Raw genomic sequence first — 24246 nt, 5'->3', positions numbered from 1 at the left:
CCCTCCAGCAGCGTATTTAAAAAACGAAAAAAATGTGATATGCATTTTGCACATTGTCCCAATCGCGGACAATACTGAGAATCAATTTTTAATTCGCCACACAAATCACGCCGGATAGCATAAACAATGGGGCCTGCGCTTGAAGACGCTGCGAGAGACTGCTTTTATTAATAACATTTGGTACAGTGGGCCCTAAGAGCAGCAGACAACCCATCCATCCCGCCATCCCTCCCGTCGCTCTTCAATCGAATCCAATACCGTATTTCTGCGGTGACGCCGGCAAACGCTTTAGAAAATAAACTATTCGAACGGCCTGCGTTGTACTTAGCCAGTCGCTGTCTGAAAGTCGCCTCAGTCTCGCGTCGCAATTCGAGCGATTCGGAAGCGTTTTGCCCACGTCCGAGCAAAGAAGCATATATATATATATTTCTTTCTATATATATATATATAGATAGTCGGTTCTTCTACGCGCGTGCTACAAATCCAAAGTCTTGCATATACCCAGAAATTATAAATAAATTTTCATTTTTTCCCGGCAACTATTAAATGCCACTGGTGTGTGTGTTTTTGGTGTGTGTTTTTGGAGAATACAATAGAAAAGTACTTGTGATCGCAAGATTTAATATTCCTTACAAATCAAATGCAATTCGTGTGAGTCAGGAAAATAAAGAATCAAAAAATATGCGAGCAAATCAAAAAATCGCACGCAAATGGAATGAAAAACTGGTATCTCTCATCCATTCAAATTTATGCCACAAAAGTCGAGACCGAAAATGCAAACCTTATTGAACTTTGATGGGGAATTGCTGCTTTAATGTCCAGCTGTGTTCCATTTCCCATTGTATTTAATTTTTGGCACGTTACCCGGTTCTCTGCTCCGCTTTTTTTCAGGGGCCTTCGCCTCGCATTCTGGGTATTATTCTTATTGTAATGAAATCATACAGAAAATAGAGCGTAGACACACATAAACAAAGTGAGGCATAACAATTTATATTCGGTCGATTCTTCGAAGATCAAAGTTCACTGCGAGATTATTTCGGTGTGTTTGGTGTGAGAGGAAAAATTTCGGAACATCTTTCACCGGGGCATCCATCTCGGCTACGCAATGCGGCCACTGCCATTGCCACCCATCAAGCATACGCCCTGTGTGTGTGTGTGTGTGTTTGTGTGTGTGTGTGTGTGTGTGTGTGTGTGTGTATGTGTGTGTGTGCGGTGTTTTAACGACCGAATGTTTGGACTTGTTTCGCGGTTCCTCGTCTCCTCGGGCGTCTTGATCAAATAAACTGGAGTATTTATTTGCATTTTATTAGTCAGCGATTATGCCCTGCCAAATTGTGATGATGATATCACCCGACATGGACGGAAAATGTCCAGAGCCTAGAGCCAATGCCAAGATAGCCCCACCCTCGCGGACACCACGATACCATTGTCACCGCCGCAGAATGTGGCCCAAAGCAGGCTCCATTCAGTGGGTGGTGTGTGGTGAGTGGTGTGTGGAAAAGTACAATTTGTAATGCAATACCCACCCATTTGCATGGGGCTTCAAGTTCGCGCCCCAAACTAAACACAAGTGCAAACAAAGTCAGTCATTTCACGTGCAGAGAAAGAAATATCACCGAAAAGTGATCCTGATGTAGGGAATTTGTAATTGAATAATTTAGTTAATATGGCTAGCTGTTCAAAAATAAATATATGGGGTTTTTTGTTTCCAAAAATATGAAGCAGTCTAGTTTAATAATTTAAATTTTATGATTAAAGTAAGAAACATCTAAAATCCATATAGAACTATGGAGAGACATAATGGGATTCTTACACAGATTTCTTTATATTTAAAAAAATAGCTTATAAAACAATTACCTAAGCATTTCTTTTTTAACTTTTTCAAATGTTTTATATAAAACAATTGCTTTCAGGATTTCTTCTTTAACTCTCCCAAATGATTTGGGATTTTAAATTAAAGGAAAAAAAAGACACGATTATATATCTTTCTCCCAGTGCAGATGACACATAAAACATTTATATGAGTGTGCGTCTGGGGGCGTGAGGGTGCGGCTGTGCAAAAGCCTGACCCTCCTTATCATCTATTAGGGCAAACAAACGACTTATCGGTCCCACAACAAGTGCACCAAGGAAATGGGAATCCATTTCAATTAAAAAGCAAACCACATGGATGCACTGAATGCGATCCGATCCAATAAAGTCCAATCTGAGTCTCGGTTTTCCAGCCCGGTCGGCCTTGAATTCGGATTCCTCTAATCAGTGGAATAGATGATCACGAGCCAGCAATGTAGCCCAAAGCATAATTTGATTTCGTCTAACCTTGTCTCCACTTTATTCGTTATATCTATCGGCTGTTTTGCCTATATATATTATACATATATAATACGGGTGAGAGAATAAACGGCAAGTGGTTCGGTATCTTCAGGAAAATTCTATTTGTGGATTTTAAAAGTATGAATGAGCGTCACTCAGTGTCTCGCAATTGTATTCCTCCGTTGTCTAGCACACACTGTAGCATTCAGTAGCTGCTATCTCCTCGAGGAAATAAAAGTCTGTTTTTCCAAAAGCTTTATCTATGTGGGGCAGTTGAATTTTTTGCGCATTCCCTTTGGGAAAGTCTAGACGATAGAAAAACTCCTTCCCTTTTGTTTGTTCATAAACAATGAAGGTCGATCCTAGCTTATTTTCGGGTTTTTATTTTTAATATTATATTTTATGAAAACAATGCCAATTAAGTCGCTATCTTACTTAAAAATTCTGATTTGATTTTGTTGTCGGTACAGACATCAAATTTTCAATGTAATTTTCCTAGATGGTAAAGATTTTTAAAGATTGTTTTACTTTAAAGATCTAGACATTGAAAAGTCTTTAATAAACTGTAAATTTAACATTACTTAATAATATATAAAAAATACAAGTATTGAAAAGGCCACTAATAATTTATAGCTTGTTCATCATTTTAAATAGAAGAAGTGGCTTTTGTATAAAGTAAAGAATAAACGGACAAGATTTTGATTTACATAAGACCTTGTTAAAGTTGTAAGAAAAAACCGAATGCAGTAGCTCAATAATAATGCTACTTATAGCATTATTGCTACAGGGTTCGGGTTCATTGTCCACACTTCAGAAAGTTTTGCAAGCTTTCAAAAGGTATTACTAAATCTGCTGACAGAACCGACGGAAACTTGACACCTTTCCTGAAGTTTTGACAGCCGATAATTGCCAATGCCTCAAGCCTCTTCTTAGTGTAAACGTCGTGTCAAGATCGGTGCATGAATGAGCCACTATATTTGCATATGGCGATTATGCAAGCGCAATAGCGGCTAATTGAATGTGAATCTCCACTGGTAAATCACAAAGGGTTGATAGCAGACATAACAGTAGTAGACGGTTATAGCATCAGCTTAGCTTATGCGATTATTTATGTTATTTAGTATTACGAGTCCGAGAATGCCGCAATAGTGATCGGATATATTCGTGCAACGGGTACAGGAACTTTTCCGATCCGATCCCACAAGCGATTGATTGACGAAGTACTAGTACTTCTCTTTTCAGCACTTGCCGGTTTGTTTATGCGATTTGTTTTGTTTATGCAAGACCAAGATTAGAACGTATTATGCCTGGCATCTGTTTTTCCCAACACCCGGAACACAAACGGTGGTAGATTAAATCGCACAATTTATGGCTGGAAATAGTTCTACATAGTGGGAGTAACAGCGGATGAGTCATGCTCGTAAATAGATTAAAAGTTCTGCGCATCAATAAGTTAGCAGGAAGGATTATATTTTATCAACGGATATATGAGACTGTATAAAACAAATATTTGATGTCTGTTACTGTCCGAAAAATTATAACTTTGATCTTAATTCATTGACAAGCTTACAATTTTGCAATATAGTTTTTATAATAAATTTTAGATTTAGATATTTAAGGCTTTGAGCCGTAAAGTTCAAATTCGTTATTAAAGTATTTTAAAGACAATTTCGTTTTTTTATTATATTGTTCCTATACCCCATCATCATGTTACAATTTAATTTTTAAAAACACATATTGTTTTGTAAACTTAGGAAAATTATTGCCAAATTTATTTTATTTTAAATGGGAGTTTTAAGCTGTTTGTTAATTCAAATTCCCATTCTGAGGCGTTTGTAACTTTAAAACCGCAGGGTATTTTTTAAAACGAATGTTATTAAAAAGATTGTGTTAAACCAAATACAAATACATAATGCAGAATATGGGCAGATTCGCCCCGAATGACTCAATTCAAATATGGAAAAGTCAAAGGCAATGTTATTACAATTTATTTTAATTGATAGCAAGTGGCATTCCACAGAGTTCTCGGCACAAGTGTTTGCCTTCCCAAGACATATGTGTCGTTGTTAATACATTTATTGTTATTATTTGTTATTGCCGTTTGCCGCTTGCCGTTTGCCGCTTGGTCCGATAGTCGGCTGCATTTGTAATTTTATCGAACCTGCGGGTCAGAGGCTTCGACGGCGAAGGTAGCACCGCTTTAATTGACATTGTTTTCGAAGCAAATAGATAACCATGGGAGCCGCGGACAGCTGCCGGCTTTAAGTGGTGTATCATAATGATAACCTCAATTTTATATGTACCTACTAGTATATAAAATATTTATTTACTGCTTCCGTGCGTATTGTTTTCATCACTTTTGTTTACGCTGCGAAGGTTTTTGTGTGCAGCCAAGTGGCGTACAAAAATCTTAAGTCATTAAATCAACGGTCACGTAATATAATTCTAAAGCCCCAAACTCGTCCCCGATTTGAATCGGACTTTTGCTGTCCATTCAAAGAGGGAATTTCATTGCACAAGATTCGCAAAATGAGAAAAAAAAACACAAAGACAGCCGGCAATTACAGTGGTCATTTCGAAACTAGAAGCCCTTAGTTTTATGGCGTTATTAAGTTTGTGAAGGTTTTTGCTCAAATACAAAAATTATGCAGTTGTAATCAGCTTGGTTTTAATTCATGGCAGTTTTAGAATAATTGTTTATAAAGTTTAGAGTGCAGAACAATACGTATAAAACTTGAGGAACTTGCTTAATTAGGCAATATTAAATTTTAGTAAGTGTATAAACGAATGATGTGTAATACGTACCATATAATTATTTAACATTTCTTTAAAGCCCTTAAATAAAAACTTGTTTATTAACTATAAGGTGTCTTTTTTGAGCGGTCACTGTATTTGCATTGCTCCTTCTCTTTTACACCTCTTCAACTCTATTCATTTTCACTTTTTCTGAACTTGTCGTCAAACAAGTTGTTGTTCTAAGAACTGACCGCCGCAACGTTCTCTTTGTTTTACAATTTTCAACGGTTTTTCTACTTGGATGTAATTCGGTAATTATATGTTTCGTAATTTTCGGTTGCTACTCTTTGGCGGTGTTGAAATTGCCGAAAGCTTAAATTATGGAGCTCGCGATCTCTAACAACTGTTGTTCTTTATGCTCTTTGCAGTAAACTCGATCACCTGACCTACAAAAATCGGGCATATTACTTACAGATCTTCAATGAGTCAGCGCAGAAATTAGTATTTCAAGGGAAATCAATTCCTAGAAAATAATAATTTAATCCAACTTTACACTATTTGCATACTAATATATAAGCCGTTCCTTAAATTCACTTGTAGGGCAAGTTTTATATTTAGCAAGTTTCCCCAAGCACATTTCCCGAGATCATTACAGGCTGTAATAGCTACATCATTAAAGAAACTGAAAGTCACGTAGGGGGTGTTTTCCCTATAACTAAACTACGTGTTCCATGAATAATTGAATAATTTGCGGAAGTTCTTTGAAACTAGCAAGTGGGGAAGTGCGAGGTAGAGTTTTTAGTTAAATCTGGAATTTTCGTTTAGATGTGAAAACGATTTTATGACACATTCTTGTGGTTGTGAAAAAAAAATTCCTTAGAATATATTTCATGCAAATCAAAATTCGACAAACAACATTATTAAAATATTGTTTGCTATTGTTGAACTATAAAATATAGTTTCCTTAAAAATTAAGCAACCTGAGTGTAGGGTATATGTACTAAACTATAATTGTACCAAATTTTCACACGTTTTGTTTACAACTGAATTTCGAACAAATCACAAGAATGGTATTTCGCACATAAATTTTAAGTTGGATTTTTTGTGTACACACATTTGTGTTGGATGTTCTGGTTTTGGGCAAGGCCGTTGTTTTCTAATTTTTATTATTCATAATTGTTCGTGTTGCGCAGGTGTGAGAGATTTGTTAATGCGCTTGAGTCGTAAATTGTTGTTCTGTGCGGCCCAAAAAAAAAATCAAAATTAAATTGAGTAAAAGGCGACAATCGCCTGACTTAAACTTGAAATTTAACGCCACTTTGCCGGCTCGATTGTTGACTTCCAGTTCGCATTTTGCATTGCCGCGTTGTGTATTTGATATGGGAATGTGCTTAGCTCTGCCTGATTATAATTTTTATATATTTGTTTTTTTTTTTCTTTAGTATTTTGCTTTTAGCCGCTGCTCTGCTCGGCGTCGGCGTCGACGCGAGCAGAATCGGCGGCAGAGGCCCCAACGTTTTAGTCGGCGGCCACTTCTTCCGCAGTTATCAGCTGTCTGCCGACGGGGGCGCATGCGCAGAGCGGCATTTTGACAAAATCGTAATTTAACACTTTTCCCTTTTAGTTTTCCTCAAAGAAAATTAAAAGCAGAAGAAAATAAAACTTATAAAAATACAGCAGAAAATATAAATCAGTAAATGTAAAGTATAAACCACATAAAGCAAAAGCAGAAAATAAAAACCAGTGAACAAAAACCACAAAAATTAAAAACAGTGATTAAAAATGAAAAAATAAACACAGACAATAAAAATAAAAAAATTTAAAACAGTAACAGAAAACAAAACTTGTAACGCTTTTCGGTTTCGGTTTCGGTTTCGACAGTTCACGAACTTTGAGGTCACTCCAGTTCAAGACGCGCTCTAATTGCCACTGTAAGGGCTTTCAGGCATTGCATTATAGCCAGTGCTCAGTGATATAATTTTGTTTTTTTGATTCCCCCTCCGAGCCACACACAAATTGCAATCCGAAACCATTGCCAGATGGTTTGTAATCCATTATAAATACTGTTGTTTCACACAGCCATTTCGAAAACAATTTAAAAGTGCTCTCCGAATTTGATACGAGTAAATAATGCGCAAAGCAAGCAGTAGTCAAAGCTAATTAATTTCGATAAGCATCCAAAATAAATCAGCGAGAACGTTTGTAAACATTACGCCGGAATAATACGAGAACACACACAAAATGGATAGCAGCAAATTACTGAAGAATGTCTACGGCATCGACATACATTTCGAAGATCTCGTCTACCAGGTCAATGTACCCAAGATGCAAGGTAAGACTATTAAACTAATTTTATCACTAGGAAAATATATATGTCTAGAAATCAGTTGGGACAAATCAAACAGAAAATGAATCTCAAAATTACATCTTTATATTGCCTTTATATTGCAAATTTAATTTATACATTTCAACAAAATTAAAGAAGTACTTAAGGTAAATTCAATGTTAATAAATTAAGTAAATATTTATATATTATTGCTGTCAATATCGGAGTAGCACGTTTTTTCCCGACTGCCTTCCATTGGTCTCAAGTGCAAATTGACTATCTCTATTAGCATTGAAAGTGTGCCGGAAGTAAAGATCCCGGACCGCAGGTGTTACTCCTTGATAATCTAAAGTCAATAGAGCAAACAGTTATCGCAAATGGAGCGGTTTAAAAGATTGCGCTTGGTACAAGTAATCATTTTTTTTTAGACTGACCCATCCAAAATGTATAATAATATTGTTTTATGACGTGAGCAACATTAAATGAGGGATTTTTTTTCAAGGCTCCTAACCTGATAACCTTATTGTACGCAGCTTAATTGCTCCGCACTTGTGAAATAATTGAAATAGGTGAAAAGGTTGCGAAACTCACTTGGGGTAGCAACCTAAAAATGAAACTGACTAAGGATCATTAGGCACACAACACCAAATGAACTTGTACTCAAGTGACTTTGAGAAATTATAATTAACAATTTAATTCAATTTAACAAGAAAAGGCAAAACTACATACTAATTAACAAGATAATATATTATATTTGCATTTTTAAACTACAGTTATTCGCTTTAAGCCAATAGTTATTAATCTAATCTGGCTTTATATAATGTAACCAATTTAAAGCGAGGTTAACAAATTTATTTTTCGTTAACTATAATCTAAATGAGAATACATTTATTACACTTTAATAAAATCTCAATACTAATTATGTTATTTGCCCATTTCTTGTCAATTCACAGAAAAGAAATCGGTGCTAAAGGGTATTACAGGAACATTTAAGTCGGGCGAATTGACCGCGATAATGGGTCCCTCGGGGGCCGGTAAATCTAGTCTAATGAACATCCTCACGGGTCTGACCAAAACCGGTGTCAGCGGGAAGATAGAGATCGGGAAGGCCCGCAAGTTGTGCGGTTACATTATGCAGGACGATCACTTCTTTCCCTACTTCACCGTCGAGGAAACGATGCTGATGGCGGCAACACTTAAAATATCCAACAAATGCGTCAGTCTAGAGGAAAAACGAACTCTAGTAAGTAAACAAGAAAAACACTGAGAAAAAAGCTAATTTTTTTAGCAAAAATACAAAATTGAAATAATTTAAAATTACAAGAAAACATACGAAACCCATCATAATGGATTGGTATTATAACTTAGACACAAAATTTGGACCTAACAAAAAAAAAATATTTTGTAAACAGATAGTTAAAAAAATATTTTTCTCCTTTCTACATACTATCTAATAAAATATTTGAATTTTATAAGAATGTGATTGATATTTGTGTATATATAAATCTGAAACAATCGTTAGCTGTAATTTTTATAAATCAGACGTTGAGAATAATATAAATAAAAAATAGTTTTTCGTTTATTTACATATATATAAATCCAAAAAAATAGTTTTTTAAGATTTTTTTAATGCCTAATGAAGGGAGAAATACTAATTGACATGTGATTTACAGATCGACTACTTGCTGAACTCGCTGAAGCTGACCAAGGCGCGGCAGACGAAGTGCTCGAACCTGAGTGGCGGCCAGAAGAAGCGCCTGTCCATCGCATTGGAGCTGATAGACAATCCAGCGGTGTTATTTTTAGACGAGCCCACAACGTGAGTGAGAGGACCATTGTCCTCGAAACCAGTTGGCGTAGCCCAATCGAACTGAACATAAGCCAACCTTGAACCTCTTTAATTCTGATCTTAAACAGTGGTCTGGACAGTTCCTCCTCCGTCGACACCATCCAGCTGCTGCGCGGTTTGGCAAACGAGGGCCGCACCATTGTGTGCACAATTCACCAGCCGTCGACCAACATCTACAATCTCTTCAACCTGATCTACGTGCTGAGCGCGGGTCGATGCACCTACCAGGGCACGCCCCAGAACACGGTCATGTTTCTTAGCAACGTGGGCCTGGAGTGCCCGCCCTACCACAATCCCGCCGACTTCCGTGAGTAGATGGTAGCCAACTCCCCTCCCTTTTCCCTTTCCCTTGTCCCTTTCCCTTCGCTTCATTAGCCATGATTACTCATTTAAGCCTACCTGTTAATTGGCTCATTATGTTGCCCTTTCTACAATCAGTGTTTATACGATACGATCTGGTAAAGCCCTCATCAGCATACATTTCTTATTACCTTACTGATAAACCAAAAAAAAACATAGTAAATGTAGGTTCTTTATACTCATTTAAATATTCTTCACTTCGATTTTTATCCATGCCGGGATTTAGTTGTTTAAAATATGAAAAGTGCTTTAACTTTATCTAAATATTTTTCTTTTCCATGTGAAATTTCAAGTTTGGGTTTCATTTATAAGTTTTTACTATTCAAATTTTTTAATTAATTTAATTACGATCATTTAAATTTAAAGCTCGTTTTACACTTTTTTTTTATTCAATAACCAAAACATAGAAAAAAAACCTTAAAAAGGTTTTTAGGCAATATTCAGTTAGCAAGAGTACAAAATTGTAGTTTTAAATATTGAATGTTTTTGGAACGGGTAAATTTTAATTCTACAATTTGGTAATGGAAACAGCTCATTTTATTAACCTACTTTAATACAAATTTTTTTTAAAGCAAATAAAGCTATTGAAACTCATTTAATTACTAGCATTTAAATTTTTTTTTCGAATGTATCATTTAATATAATTATATAACTGCGTCTTCTTCATCAAAAATTCGATTTTTTTGATAAATGGAAAGTAAAGGGATGAGGCGTGTGATTAAAGGTGTTAATTATTTCAGTGCTGGAATGCGCGAATGGCGATTACGGGGATCAGACCGAGACGTTGGCAGAAGCCGCCAAGGACACCCGCTGGCGATACGATCAGCAACTGATGCAGGGAGAGGCTGCCGATCCGCCCAGTGAAACACAGGTGGCCAAGTTCAACGAATCTCAGTCACCTGGGCAGGTTCAGGTGCAGGTCCAGAAGATCGAAATCCAGAACATGGCCTCATCGAAGGATCTGACCAGGCACACGTTTCCGCCCACGGAATATATGCGCCTCTGGCTGCTCATCGGTCGCTGTCACCTGCAATTTTTCAGGGATTGGGTAAGTTATATAGAACTATTATACCCTTTAAAATATTAACTAAATATCTATATTTACTTTTTAGACAGTAACCTATCTGAAACTGGCCATTCACGTAATCTGCTCCGTTTTAATCGGTCTGTTCTTTGGCGATTCGGGTAGCAATGCCACCAAACAAATATCCAATGTTGGCATGATCATGATCCACTGCGTATATCTCTGGTACACCACCATTATGCCGGCCATTTTGAGATGTAAGTAAAAGATGAAGACTGCATTATTTTATGGTTAACTCTGTAATGGACTATGTCTTGCAGATCCCTCTGAAATTCAGATCATCAGGAAGGAAACGTTCAATAATTGGTACAAACTCCGAACTTATTACATTGCCACTGTTATCACTTCCACTCCAGTTCATGTGAGTCTATATTATACCTTAAGAAAACAAAAATAGATAGTTAGGAATAAAAAATATATCTTTAAAATTGGTATATGAAATAAAATATATTTATCACGGGGACCACAGAAATTACTAGCGTTTTAAAATTACTTATAAATGTGCCTAAAAGTATGCTACTATTTATTGTATAACGTCCAAAGTCTGATGAACTCGTTTCGAATACCCACGTTCTAGTTTTCATTGCATACATTTAGACACCTTTATAAGTATTTGTTATTATTATTTTTTAATGTTATATGATAAAGACAATTATTTAAACTCTTCTAAATTTATTTTTTTTGTAGATTATCTTCTCGACCGTTTATATAACAATAGGATATCTGATGACGGACCAGCCCATTGAAATGGAACGATTTGTGAAATACCTGTTGAGTGCAGTGGTGGTTACTATTTGTGCGGATGGTCTGGGCGTATTCCTGGGCACCATCTTAAATCCGGTGGTAAGAAAATATATTTAGCATCGAAGTATTTGTACCCATTTTCATCATAAACCTCCCATTCAGAATGGTACTTTTGTGGGCGCTATTTCGACATCTTGTATGCTGATGTTCTCCGGCTTTCTCATCCTGCTGAATCACATTCCGGCGGCCATGCGATTTATGGCCTATATATCGCCATTGCGTTATGCACTGGAAAACATGGTAATCTCGCTATATGGAAATCAGCGGGGACAGTTGATCTGCCCGCCGACGGAGTTTTATTGCCACTTCAAGTGAGTTGTACTTAGGAAGTATTAAATAATAAAATTATAAACCATTTTTTTTATTTGTTACAGAAACGCCGTTACTGTGCTACGACAATTTGGAATGGAGGGCGGCGATTTTGGCCACAACATCATGATGATCCTGACCCAAATAGCGATCTTCAAGGTCCTGGCCTACTTTACGTTGAAGCACAAGATGAAGAGCACTTGAAATGGGGGCTTTTAGTATTCGGCTTAATTTGAATCGAATGTGATTTTATGTTACTTATCGCTTAGTTGCAAGTAAACCCAACCTTTTTATATCGGCGTGTGATACTTTAACAAATGCAACGAACCATTGCAATGCCAATGCCAACTGTTGCGGCAACCTCTAAGCATAGCGAATCATAGTTTTTATACAGTTTATGTATGGATAACAAACATTTATATACGTGTAATTAATTGTCTAGTTAACCTATTTTTAAGCGAGACCTGTATGAACAAACTAAATAAAAAAGATGTTTAAATAAAATAGTTAGAGCTGTTTTTAAACTGAGCACTAAAAATAAATAAAAAGGTTGAAGGCAAGGGGTTGTCAATAATAAATAACGATTAAATTTAAACTTTTTAAATTGCTTGGATGCCATTATTACTGCATATTTTATATAAAATAATAATAAAATCTTTTTTATTTTTTGATGGATCAGGGCTAACATTTTTTTTTTGTAATTCCTAGGCCTTTATAATCTGCCGATATTTGTTTCCGCTTTTGGTCTTTATTTAATTTATTTTGAGTATAACTTTGTAAAACTTATAAAATATCGTTTAAAAAACAGTTAAAATTTTTAAAACGCACTAGGGATTTCTACTTACTCCTATTTGCGCTGCTAGCTCCTACCGCCATCTGGCAACATTATAAAAGAGTGACATTGTATCTATATGGCAACGTCCGGCTATTGCAGAAAAATTTCTTCGCACTTGCAAAACAATAATATTAATTTTAGTACAATAATAACAGAAAAACAACGACGGGAAGCAGCGAAAAAGCACAAACAATATGTTTCGATCAAGTTTTGACAAAAACTTAGGTAAGAATAAGCAGGAAAGACGGTGAACCACTGTAAAGTTTGTCCAGTTAAAGTGACTCATCGGAAAGCCAACAAAAAAAACACCCAAAAAGTAACAATAAAAGGCAATTGAACTTTCGAGCAACTTAAGAGTGTGATAAATGCACAAAGACTAATAATTACGCACTTCCTAATTGCAGAAAATGCCACCAGCCATTTGCGACTGGAGCCCGACTGGCCTTCCATTCTGCTCATCTGCGATGAGATTAATCAGAAAGATGTCACGTAAGTCTGTGTATTATTTCGGGTTAAAAGTTATTAAGGGCTATATACTTGCAGTCCCAAGAACGCCTTTGCTGCCATCAAAAAGAAGATGAACTCACCCAATCCGCACTCGTCCTGCTATTCCCTTCTGGTCCTCGAGAGTATCGTGAAGAACTGTGGAGCACCCGTTCACGAGGAGGTCTTTACCAAGGAGAACTGCGAGATGTTCAGCAGCTTCCTTGAGACCACGCCCCACGAGAACGTCCGCCAGAAGATGCTGGAACTGGTGCAGACATGGGCCAACGCCTTCCGCTCCTCGGACAAATACCAGGCCATTAAGGTATGAAGGTCTTACAGAAATCCCATAATCTATAATAATATATCAGGAGATTAAAAAAGCCAATCTGGCCAAACATGCTCGAGTGGCACTGCAATTTGTAAAGATTTCAGTTCTGGTTAGAGTTTTTAGTCCTTAGAATTTTTCTCGAGCTTCAGTTAAAAAAAATTTAAGTATAGTTACGAAAACATGCTGGATTGGCACAGAAGTATCTACAGATTTCAGTTCTGATAAGACTTTTAGTTTAGAACGATTTTTCTTGTTTCTAAATATTGTGTTGTTTTTTAACAATCTTGTCTCGGCTTTTAAAAGAGTTTTTCACTTGTCAACTTTTTTATATCAATATTCAAACTGATTGGAACAGAGTTAGCAATTAAATAAATCACAAAATAAAGTTAAGTTATCCACAAGGCAATTAATTTATAATATAATAAGTTCGCTTTTCCCGTGTCAACCCCTAGTACTAAAATCCGGCCCTGTCTTTAGCCATTAACTTAATTAGTGGAAAACAACTGTTTGGTGTGGACCAAGACCCAGTTTAATTTCAACGTTTAAAACGGAATGAGCTCCGAGGAAGAGCTAAGCTTGGAAGAGGAGTCCCTAGTAGGCACACCCCATTAAATGTTTTAGCATTAATACAATTTCCTTGTTTTACAGGACACCATGACCATCCTAAAGGCCAAGGGACATACCTTTCCCGAGCTTCGCGAGGCGGATGCCATGTTCACGGCGGACACGGCTCCCAATTGGGCAGACGGAAGGGTGTGCCATCGCTGTCGGGTGGAGTTCACCTTCACCAACCGCAAGCACCACTGCCGGAACTGCGGCCAGGTCTTCTGTGGCCAATGCACCGCCAAGCAGTGTCCGCTGCCCAAGTACGGAATCGAGAAGGAGGTGCGTGTATGCGATGGATGCTTTGCTGCCCTCCAGCGTCCAACAAGCGGCAGCGGTGGAGTTAAGTCCGGAACGCGTCCGGCGGACAGCGAACTACCGGCGGAGTATCTGAACAGCACTTTGGCTCAGCAGGTTCAGGTGAGTCACCAAAAAGAAGCCCATTTGTATAGCTGTCATGATGGGAGATAGCAAAACATTTGTTTTGAGCTACTAAAAGTAAGCAATGATAAATTTACGATCAGACATTTTCAGTACGATCTAAAACCTTCAGAGGGTAGGTTGTGTTTGTGCGAAATTAAATATATTCATTCTTTATCTATGAAAAAGAAAGAAATTAAACAAGCTTTACCCCATACACACGCATAAGCAATGGGAATTTTAGTATGATTTTAAACTTATAAGTGATTCGTTGTGCTTGTCAGTTATTTATTATATTTATTTGTTATCTAAAGCATAAATAAGAAAGATATTCAACACAAATCCTTACAATCAAAGACCAATAAAATCTTGTTTTTAATAAGAATTTTAAATAATCTTTACTCAATATACAGCCCTATTTCTAAAAGAAATTTTCGATCGATCATGATCAATATGATTTTAAACCTTTAGTTCATTGGTTGTGTTTTTCATTTAATTAATCTATTAATTTATTATTTAAAGCGCAAATAAGAAAGGAATGCATAACAAATTCTTAAACTCCTTAACTAATATCTCTAGTTAAATTCCAATTAAATCTTGTATACTATTTATTATAACTAATTTATCTCAATTTTACATTCCAGACACCAGCCCGCAAGACCGAGCAGGAACTCAAGGAGGAGGAGGAGCTGCAACTGGCCCTGGCACTCAGTCAATCGGAGGCGGAGCAGCAGAAGCCCAAGCAGCAATCCCAGTCAGCAGCAGCAGCAGCGACTGCCTATCGCCTACAGCAGCGATCTCCCAGTCCGGAGGCACCACCCGAGCCCAGCAAGGAGTACGCACAGCAGCAGCAGCAACCGGAGGAGGCCAACAATCCGGAGCTGGCCAAGTACTTGAACCGCAGCTACTGGGAGCAGCGCAAGATCAGCGAGTCCTCCTCGATGGCCAGTCCCTCGGCGCCGAGTCCCATGCCACCGACTCCGCAGCCGCAGCAGATTATGCCGCTGCAGCCGAAGAGTGCTGATGAGGTGCAGATCGATGAGTTTGCCGCCAATATGCGCACTCAGGTGGAGATCTTTGTCAACCGCATGAAGTCCAATTCGAGTCGTGGTCGCAGCATCTCCAACGATTCCTCGGTGCAGACCCTGTTCATGACCCTGACTTCGCTGCACTCGCAGCAGTTGTCCTACATCAAGGAGATGGACGACAAGCGCATGTGGTACGAGCAGCTGCAGGATAAGCTCACCCAGATCAAGGATTCGAGGGCAGCGCTGGATCAACTGCGGCAGGAGCATGTGGAGAAGTTGCGCCGCATTGCCGAGGAGCAGGAGCGCCAAAGGCAAATGCAGATGGCCCAGAAACTGGATATAATGCGCAAGAAGAAGCAAGAGTATCTGCAGTACCAACGCCAGTTGGCCCTGCAGCGCATTCAGGAGCAGGAGCGTGAGATGCAGCTGCGCCAGGAGCAGCAAAAGGCGCAGTATTTGATGGGTCAGTCGGCTCCACCATTCCCCTACATGCCACCGTCGGCGTTGCCGCAACATGGTTCCCCTTCGCATCAGCTGAACAATGTTTATAATCCATACGCTGCCGGAGTGCCCGGATATCCGGCTCCCAATGGACATGGCCAGTTTCAGGCCATTCCGCCGGGCATGTACAATCCGTCGATGCAACAGCCAATGCCACCGAATATTCAGCAGCAGCCTGGTGGATTGATGCAGCAGCCAGCGCCGCCTGGAAATGCCCAGATGATGCCGCCCATGCCCGACAATCAGTTCGCCAACAATCCAGCAATGGCACAGCAGCCCCCACAAATTCCATTTCAACAGCAGGCTCATTCAATTCCCGGACAGCAGCCACAGCAAATCCCTGGTCAGCAACCACAGCAAATTCCTGGTCAGCAACCACAGCAAATTCCTGGTCAGCAGCCCCAGCAAATCCCAGTTCAGCAGCAACCTCAACCGCAAATGGCTCACGTGATGCTTCAGCAGCAGCAGATTGTGCAAACCCATCCGCCATTAGCCAATCAGGCGCCTCCAGCTGCGCAGGCACCTCCAGTCGCCGAAATCGTGGCCAGCCAAGTCCAAGCGGTGGCGGCTGCACCTGCTCCACCTCAGAACGAACCAGGACCTGCGCCCATTAAAGCTGCAGAGCCAGCCACAGCGGAGCTAATCAGTTTCGACTAATCAAATGTTATTCATTTTGTATTACCCCTCGGAGTTGGGTCGAAAACAGTTCTCGTGTGGATGCCAAAAATGTACGTTTTGTTAAGGATATTGGTTCCACTATTCCAGTTTTAAACGAGCCATTTTAAATGTTAAACGAATTTCCAAATTATTTAGTTCATTGTGGTTATTAGTTACTATTCCAAAGGCTTTGGTTACTAGAAAAGAATATGCTAAATTTTAATTTATGGGCAAATGTAGGGAGAATGAAGAAAAGACATTTAGAAAATGCTATGCGAGATCTGTTTAAGCCGGAAGTCAGCTCTTTTATCAAGTTTTAACCATCCAATGTTATCCGAAAAATAAAACTTAACTTTGTATATTGCGCGACACTTGTATTGTTTTCTGAAGTTGGCTTAAAACTTTTGTTCAATTTAATTTTCCAGCTAAATATTTAGATTTCCTATGTTATTTTCAACTTTGCTTTAAAAGACAATGAATTTATAATTAAAGTTTAATGGAACATTGAAAGATACATTATGTAGCTATATCTATGTTATTCCAAAAAAGATACGTGTTATTTAGAATAATGATTGTAAAGCTGTATTTTCAGGCATCTGAGAGAGCAGCCACTCCTGGCAGGACCTTTCCCTCCAACAGTTCTAGGGAAGCTCCTCCACCTGTGGACACGTGTGAGACCTTGTCGGCTCCTCCGAATTGCATACAAGCCGTGGCCGTATCTCCTCCGCCCACAATTGTGATGGCTCCCCTTTTGGTAGCTCCAATTACTGCCTCCAACATGGACTTGGTGCCCTGGGCAAATAGCTCGTTCTCGAACAAACCTGGTGGACCATTCCACACTATTGTTTTGGATGCACAAATGGCGCCGGCAAACATCGAACTGGATAGCTCGCCATTATCCAGTCCTATCATGTCTTTTGGTATCCCCTGCTTTGCATTCACTGTTTCTATTTTATCCGCATTCTTGTCTATCTTGTTGGCCGCCACAAAATCCACCGGTAATAGAATATTTACATTCTTCTCCTTTGCCTTGCATATAATATCGTTTACCATCTTGGCTCCCTTCTCGTCGAAAAGGGATTTCCCAATATCCATGTTGTTAAGGACTTTGAGGAAGGTGAAGGCCATGCCTCCGGATATGATCATCACGGATACGTTGTTAAGGAGATTCGTGATCAGAGGAATTTTGTCTGCTATCTTGGCCCCACCTAAGATGGCCAAAAAGGGCTTTGCTGGATTGTGGAGAACCTTGGCAAAGTACTCCAGTTCCTTGTCCAAAAGGAAACCAGCTGCCCGTGTCTTATAGCCATCGCCCATCATGGAACTATGAGGACGATGGGCAGTTCCGAAGGCATCGTTCACATAGATCTCGCCCAGCTGCGCCAACTTGGCCCGGAACTCCTTGACCTTCTCCGGATCGGCCTTGACCTTCTTCTTGTTCCCATCCTTGCTGCTGCCCGTCTCCTCGGCGTAGAAGCGTAGATTCTCGAGCAGCAGGACACTGCCCTCGGGTGGATCCTTTAGAGCTTCCAGGGTCTGGTCACCCACACAATCGTCCAGGAAGCAAACCGGCTTGCCCAGCACCTTCTCCAGTTCCCTGGCCACCGGCTCCAGGCTAAACTTCTTATCCTTTTTGCCATCAGGACGTCCCAAGTGGGAGGCTAAAACCTGATATCAAAATAATTACTATATTTTTTTAAACTTTAAAAATTTGGATTTGAAAACGTCTATAACAATATGGGTTTTTGAATTAAACTAAAATGAAAAAATTAAATTGGTATTTTCTTCTTCAAGACTTCAGAAGACAAAATTCAATTGAAATTTTTTAAAGAAAAATTTTACAGATTATAAATAACATTTTTAAAACTGTATAATAAAGTGTAAAACTGAACTTATTGGCTCAACATTTTTATTTTTAACAGAAATTTTGAACTTTTTTGTGTTAATATTTTTATAATTCAATTTCTTGTACAGTTTTAAATGCAAAATAATAAAAATTAACTCACCAGAGATTTGCACTTTTTATCTAGAGCATATTTAATACTTGGAAGAGCAGCAACTATACGTTGGTTGTTAGTAATTTTACCATCTTTCATGGGCACGTTAAAATCCACCCTTTGAGTAACATTTAAAAATACATAAACCAAAATTGTCAAGGATCCTTACCTCATGAATACTTTTTTCCCAGCCACATCGACATTTTTCAGACTCAATTTCTTTACATGCTTTCCATTGCAATCGTCTTTGCTGCTAAAATTTCTTAGAAAGGCAGTTTTTTTGATTTCATATTTAAGACATTGATTGGGAACGAAAATAAACTTAATAAAATTACGTTGAAAACGGATCATGATAAAAGAACGATTGTTAAAAAATGTTTTAATAACAAGGAAAGAGCAACTAAGCAACTGCAATCTAATAAAATATTTTGACTGATTAATGATTCCTTACAAAACGTTTGAGGTTCTAAGCAAAGCATAGTTTTATAAATACTTGTATTTTAATAATAAAACAAAGCATAACTTCAAAAAATATTTTTAAACAGGGCAAAATAATAGTCACTCGTTCTAGCAACTTTATCATAATTTTAAGTCTATTAACCAGCTGGCAGCCCTTGTCGAAATCTAGTTTCAACACAAACATATAGCAAAAAAAATAGCAATTAAACAAATTGGTTGTATTTTAAGTAATTATTTAAAATTGGTCACCAAATTATTTTCGTCTGGCAACTCTAGCCTTTAGGCTACCTGGCAACCCTGTTGTTGAACATATGTTTTTGATGAAAACACAAGAAAAGGAGGGAACAACTGAAATTGTTTGCAAATCGTTTATTTTTTTTAGTAAAAAGACAGACAAACCCCTAAAATGGGTGGCGGAGATTTAGTAAGTAATGCTCCTTAATTGTAAAGCATTATAAAAACATTGAATTCCCCCGCAGAACTTGAAGAAATCATGGCATCCGCACACGATGAAAAACCAGGAGCGCGTTTGGAAGGCGGAGGAGCAGGCGAAGATGGAGGAGCGCAAGCTGCAGGATCTCCGCAAGGAGATCAACGAGGAGCGGGACAGGGAGGAGCTGCGACGGTTGGGCGAAAGTTCCGGAGTGCTGGCCAATAATAGTGGCGCCGCCGGGGAGGCAAAACTGGAATGGATGTACAAAAGTGAGTCATCTAGCTTCAAATCCTGATAAATATTTTTACATAAGTCATATTTCAGACAGCACTGAACTGATCAACCGCGAGGAATACCTTCTGGGCCGCAAGATCGACAAGTCCTTTGAGACGCTGCAGGCCGAGGAGCACCGGCAGGAGCAGCAGAGCACAGTGGGCCTCAAACAGTCCATCAATCATGTGGAGCATGACTGCGTGCCCTTCTCCATCCGTACATATCGCAATCTGCAGTCCACCGAACAGGTTGACATGCAACGAAAGACACTCGAGGATCCCCTGATGCTCATCAAGCAACGCGAAATGGAATCTCGGCGCAAACTACTCGAAAACCCCGTCAAACTGAAGGAAATCCATCGCATTCTGAAGACCGAACAGGATCTAAAGGCCTCCAAGGAGCAAAAGAAGGCCAAGAAGAGCAAAAAGTCCAAGAAGTCCAAAAAGAAAAAAAGGAACAAGCGCTCCAGCGATGAGGAAAGTGCCAGTGGCAGTGAAAGCAACGATAGCGACGATGATTTGGACAGAAAACTGGCCCGTCAGGTCAGCAAACTGAAAGGAGACCACGGCAACGGTGAGCTCAAGTTGGACAAACTACTGGACGCCAAGTATCGCACCATATCCAAGCAATTGGACATGGCCACCAAGAAAAAGAGCAAGAAATCTAAGAGGAAGAGTAGTGACAGCAGTGAACAGAGCAGTGATGAGGAGGAAAAGCCTAGGAGACAAAGATCCAGGGAGCTTGAGTCGAGGAGAAGGAATAAGAGAAGCAGGAGTCCAGAGGAAAAAGGACAGCGGGAGAGGCGCAGGAGCAGAAGCCCCCAGGATAGGAAAGATAGTTCTCGGAAAAAGCGACAAAGCAGGAGTCCAGAGCAGAGAAATAGACGCAGAAGTCCAGAGGTCAGAAAAGAAAGACGGAGGAGCAGGAGTCCTGAAGAGAGAAAGGAAAGGCGAAGGAGCAGAAGTCCAGAGGTCAGAAAAGAAAGACGGAGGAGCAGGAGTCTTGAAGTCAGAAAGGAAAGACGGAGAAGCAGAAGTCCAGAGGTTAGAAAGGAAAGACAAAGGAGCAGAAGTCCAGATGAAAGAAATGATAGACGCAGACGTCCAGAAGAAAGCTTAAAAAAGAAGGAGAGTCTCAGAAGTAGAAGCCCCGAGGAGCCATCCAGATCCAAACGCAGCCGAAGCCGCAGTTCCAAAAGAGATGACCGCCGAAAGAGCCCAGAAAAGCCACCGCAACGAAAGGAAAGGGAGCGTAGTCCGGCTCCCAATCGTCCCACCGGCAAATCCAAGCTAAGCGAAGCAGATCGAGAAGCTCGTCTGCGCGAGATGATGGACAATGCCACTTGGAGGGAGGCGGATCGCAGCCAGGTGGTGCGCAAACATCGCGAAGCCTACGCTCGCGAGGAAGCCCAGAACCGCGAACGCGACTTCGACAAGGAGTTCATCAACAAGGAGGTGAAGAAGGCCATTGCCAACCACAACTCCATTGGCGATCGCATCCGAGCCAATCTGAACAACATCCAGCGCACTTCCTCCTCCATGGACAGCAACTTTGCACGCAAATAAACTAGAGAATTCCTTTATTTCGTTTGCATTATATGGTTCCGCAACAAATAGATTCAACTTTGTGCTTACAAGATAAACGATGCGATTAACATAAATAGTCTGTATTTTTTTTTGGATTTAGGCATTGGACAGAGCGGCCACGCCCGGCAGTGTCTTGCCCTCCAGGAGCTCCAGCGAAGCGCCGCCGCCAGTGGAGACGTGCGAGACGAGGGCCTCGGTGTTCCACTTGGCGCAGCAAGAGGCAGTGTCGCCGCCGCCAATGATGGAGACGGTGCCGTTCTTGGTGGCGGCCACCACGCCGTCCATGATGGACTTGGTGCCGTTGGCGAAGTTGGGGAACTCAAAAACGCCGGGAGGACTGAAAATATTTATAGAAATTATGTAAGGTATATATTTAAACTAAGTAAAAACTAAACCTACCCGTTCCACACAATCAGCTTGGAGCGGGCGATGGGCGCCGCAAAGAGCTCACGGGTCTTGGGACCCACATCCAGACCCATGTGTCCATCGGGAATACCAGCCTCCACAGTAGCCTCGCTGACGGCGGCATTCTCGGCAAACTTATCGCCGCACACAAAGTCCACTGGCAGATGCAGCTGGACATTGTTCTTCTTGGCCTTCTCCACCAGATTCTGGACGATCTTGGAGCCCTCCTCATCGAACAGCGAACCGCCGATCTTCATGTTGTTGAGGACCTTCAGGAAGGTGAAGGCCATGCCGCCGCCAATGATCATTTCGTTGACCTTGTCCAGCAGGTTCTCGATCAGCTGGATCTTGTCGGCGACCTTAGCGCCACCAAGAATGGCCAGGAAGGGATTTGGGGGTTTGTCCAAAGCCTGCGAGAAGTACTTCAACTCCTTGTTGAGCAGCAAACCAGCAGCACGCTGCTCGAAGCCATCGCCCATCATGGAACTGTGTGCCCGATGGGCAGTGCCAAAGGCATCGTTGACATAGACATCGCCCAGTTTGGCCAAGCTGGCGCGGAACTCCTTGACCTTGGCGGGATCGGCCTTCACCTTGCCACCGGCGGCGTCCAAGCCCTTGCCCTCCTCCTCCACATAGAAGCGGACGTTCTCCAGCAGGATCACAGATCCCGGGGCGGGATCCTTGCAGGCTGCCTCCACTTCGCTGCCCACACAATCGCTCAGGAAGGTCACATCCTGGCCGAGCAGGGTCTTCAGCTCAGCGGCCACCGGAGCCAGCGTGTACTTGATATTCTTGTTGCCATCGGGACGACCCAAGTGGGACATCAGCACCACGGATTTGGCCTTCTTGGACAGGGCCAACTTCACACTATCCAGGGCAGCCACAATTCGCTGGTTGCTGGTGATCTTGCCCTCCTTGATGGGCACATTGAAGTCCACTCTGCAGAAAAAAGGGATACCAAAGTTTATGCAACTGCGTTTCACGGGAGGATTTGCAGTTACCGCATCAACACCCGCTTGCCACTCAAGTCCAGGTTCTCGATGCTCAGTTTGTTGAAGGCCATCTTGGGATTTTTCTGGATTTTATGGATGTTCCTGGTGTGTGCTAGCAAGCTCCGGGTTGCGATTCCACTGAGTATTCCGCGAATCTTCCTCGTCCGCTAACTGCTGTGCGGCAATGTCAGCGCAAGGTCATCGGTGGGCCGCTAGGGTTGCATCTTGTTTTCCAGGGCGGCACTCCGTAGCAGGCAGCTTTCCGCCAATTTGTGTATATCCTGCGCAGGACATCCATCTGGATTTTACGAATTTGGGGGACGCATTTAAATTCAGGGTGTATTCTTGCTGGAAAGTTGGCCTAAAATTATATTGGCCAAATACAACCCTGTGTTTGGCGCCCAATCAGTGCTGCTTAACGATTTCGGATCAGTGCTGTAAAGTACCGATGGCGAAGGTGTTGATAACAAGGGTGTGGAAATTCAAGGGGGTCCCCATATAAAACTACTATTAATATAGGTGGGTTTTTTCATAAATTTATTCATAACACTGTTTATCCCAGAACTAGATATTTGAAAGCTTGTTTAAATATATACACTTAATACTTATATATTTTGTTAGACATTTGTTTTCGTTCTCTAATAAAATAAAAACCTTCTGAAAATAATTACCCTACGCCCCTGGAGGGCGGGTAAATTTAAATTTTGAAATGCACTACAGCTTTACAATTATTTTTTTTGCAAGTACTTAATTTTAGCAGAATTTCTTATGTGCGTCCTTGTGCACAATATGTATTTTATCAACTTGAATAACATAAATTTAAACCAACCCCCGTCTTTTATAAGTACTCCGTTTGATTTAAAGCCTTTTCTATCTAATTAACTAACCTCAACACGTCTAGCAATACTTGTGTCGCCCCTTTGGCGTGAGTATGTACATATGTAATTATTGAATAAATGATTTTTGCTCAGGCCAACAAAGACAAATCGCACAATCATGAAAGCTGGCCGTTGTTTTATTTTGGCTGTGCAACGCAAACGAATTTCGTCTATGATGCCATGATGGTTCAGCCCCATCCCCAAATGATTCATTCATGGGTGCCGGTGTCCATTCTCTATCTTTTCTCATCTCGGACGGTCCAAGCAACCACCGTTAGTCAGTACCACCGAATGGGTAACCCACCAAACCACCACCCACTTCCTACCCACAAGTGCTCAGTGCAGCGAAATGCATGACGCAGATGCCAAACGAAGGTATCTGAGAATGGGGATGAGCTCAAATGCTGTGCACTTAGAATTTTTTTAGCCGAATTAACAGGTTTTTAAAACATTTTGTCTTAAATATTGAGCAAAAATAAAAAAAAAATGTATTTAGCTTTATTTATTTAAGAGTTATTAAACTTAAATCAGACGAATTCATAATATTTGGAAGTGGAAATGAATATAGCGAAATGGGAGAAATA

General features: G+C 40.4%; 4 protein-coding genes across 6 annotated transcripts; 2 read left to right on the top strand and 2 right to left on the bottom strand.

Moving 5' to 3' along the window:
* Nucleotides 1-354: 354 nt before the first annotated feature.
* LOC128261195 (ATP-binding cassette sub-family G member 1) lies at nt 355-12287 on the top strand. Of its 3 annotated transcripts, none has more exons than XM_052994753.1 (11): nt 355-570; nt 7129-7381; nt 8329-8618; nt 9049-9194; nt 9293-9531; nt 10325-10632; nt 10697-10865; nt 10929-11029; nt 11356-11511; nt 11575-11783; nt 11847-12287. In XM_052994753.1, exons 2-11 carry the CDS (start codon nt 7291-7293, stop codon nt 11983-11985), a joined length of 1848 nt encoding a protein of 615 aa, XP_052850713.1. In that variant the 5' UTR covers nt 355-570; nt 7129-7290; the 3' UTR covers nt 11986-12287. The 3 variants fall into 3 exon arrangements, with proteins under 3 accessions (XP_052850713.1, XP_052850711.1, XP_052850712.1); XM_052994751.1 differs by having other exon boundaries at nt 355-600; XM_052994752.1 differs by having other exon boundaries at nt 355-651.
* Nucleotides 12288-12682: 395 nt separating this feature from the next.
* On the top strand, nt 12683-21461 carry LOC128263564 (hepatocyte growth factor-regulated tyrosine kinase substrate). Its single transcript, XM_052998691.1, has 9 exons — nt 12683-12841; nt 13021-13105; nt 13160-13424; nt 14079-14453; nt 15098-16636; nt 17232-17559; nt 19485-19519; nt 19575-19797; nt 19853-21461. The coding sequence occupies exons 1-9, from the start codon at nt 12811-12813 to the stop codon at nt 21364-21366; spliced, it is 4395 nt and encodes a 1464-aa protein (XP_052854651.1). The 5' UTR covers nt 12683-12810; the 3' UTR covers nt 21367-21461.
* Nucleotides 16859-19106, bottom strand: LOC128263035 (phosphoglycerate kinase). Its single transcript, XM_052997686.1, has 3 exons — nt 18806-19106; nt 18646-18754; nt 16859-18307 (listed from the first exon to the last, which is right to left on the bottom strand). Exons 1-3 carry the CDS (start codon nt 18985-18987, stop codon nt 17228-17230), a joined length of 1371 nt encoding a protein of 456 aa, XP_052853646.1. The 5' UTR covers nt 18988-19106; the 3' UTR covers nt 16859-17227.
* On the bottom strand, nt 21364-22998 carry LOC128263036 (phosphoglycerate kinase). The gene is made up of 3 exons (XM_052997687.1): nt 22794-22998; nt 21787-22731; nt 21364-21724 (listed from the first exon to the last, which is right to left on the bottom strand). Exons 1-3 carry the CDS (start codon nt 22853-22855, stop codon nt 21484-21486), a joined length of 1248 nt encoding a protein of 415 aa, XP_052853647.1. The 5' UTR covers nt 22856-22998; the 3' UTR covers nt 21364-21483.
* Between the last annotated feature and the right edge of the window lie 1248 nt (nt 22999-24246).

The sequence above is a fragment of the Drosophila gunungcola genome, unplaced genomic scaffold, assembly GCF_025200985.1.
Source record: "Drosophila gunungcola strain Sukarami unplaced genomic scaffold, Dgunungcola_SK_2 000001F, whole genome shotgun sequence".
Classification (NCBI taxonomy): Eukaryota; Metazoa; Arthropoda; class Insecta; order Diptera; family Drosophilidae; genus Drosophila; species Drosophila gunungcola.
This window is presented reverse-complemented; position numbering and strand designations above follow the sequence as displayed.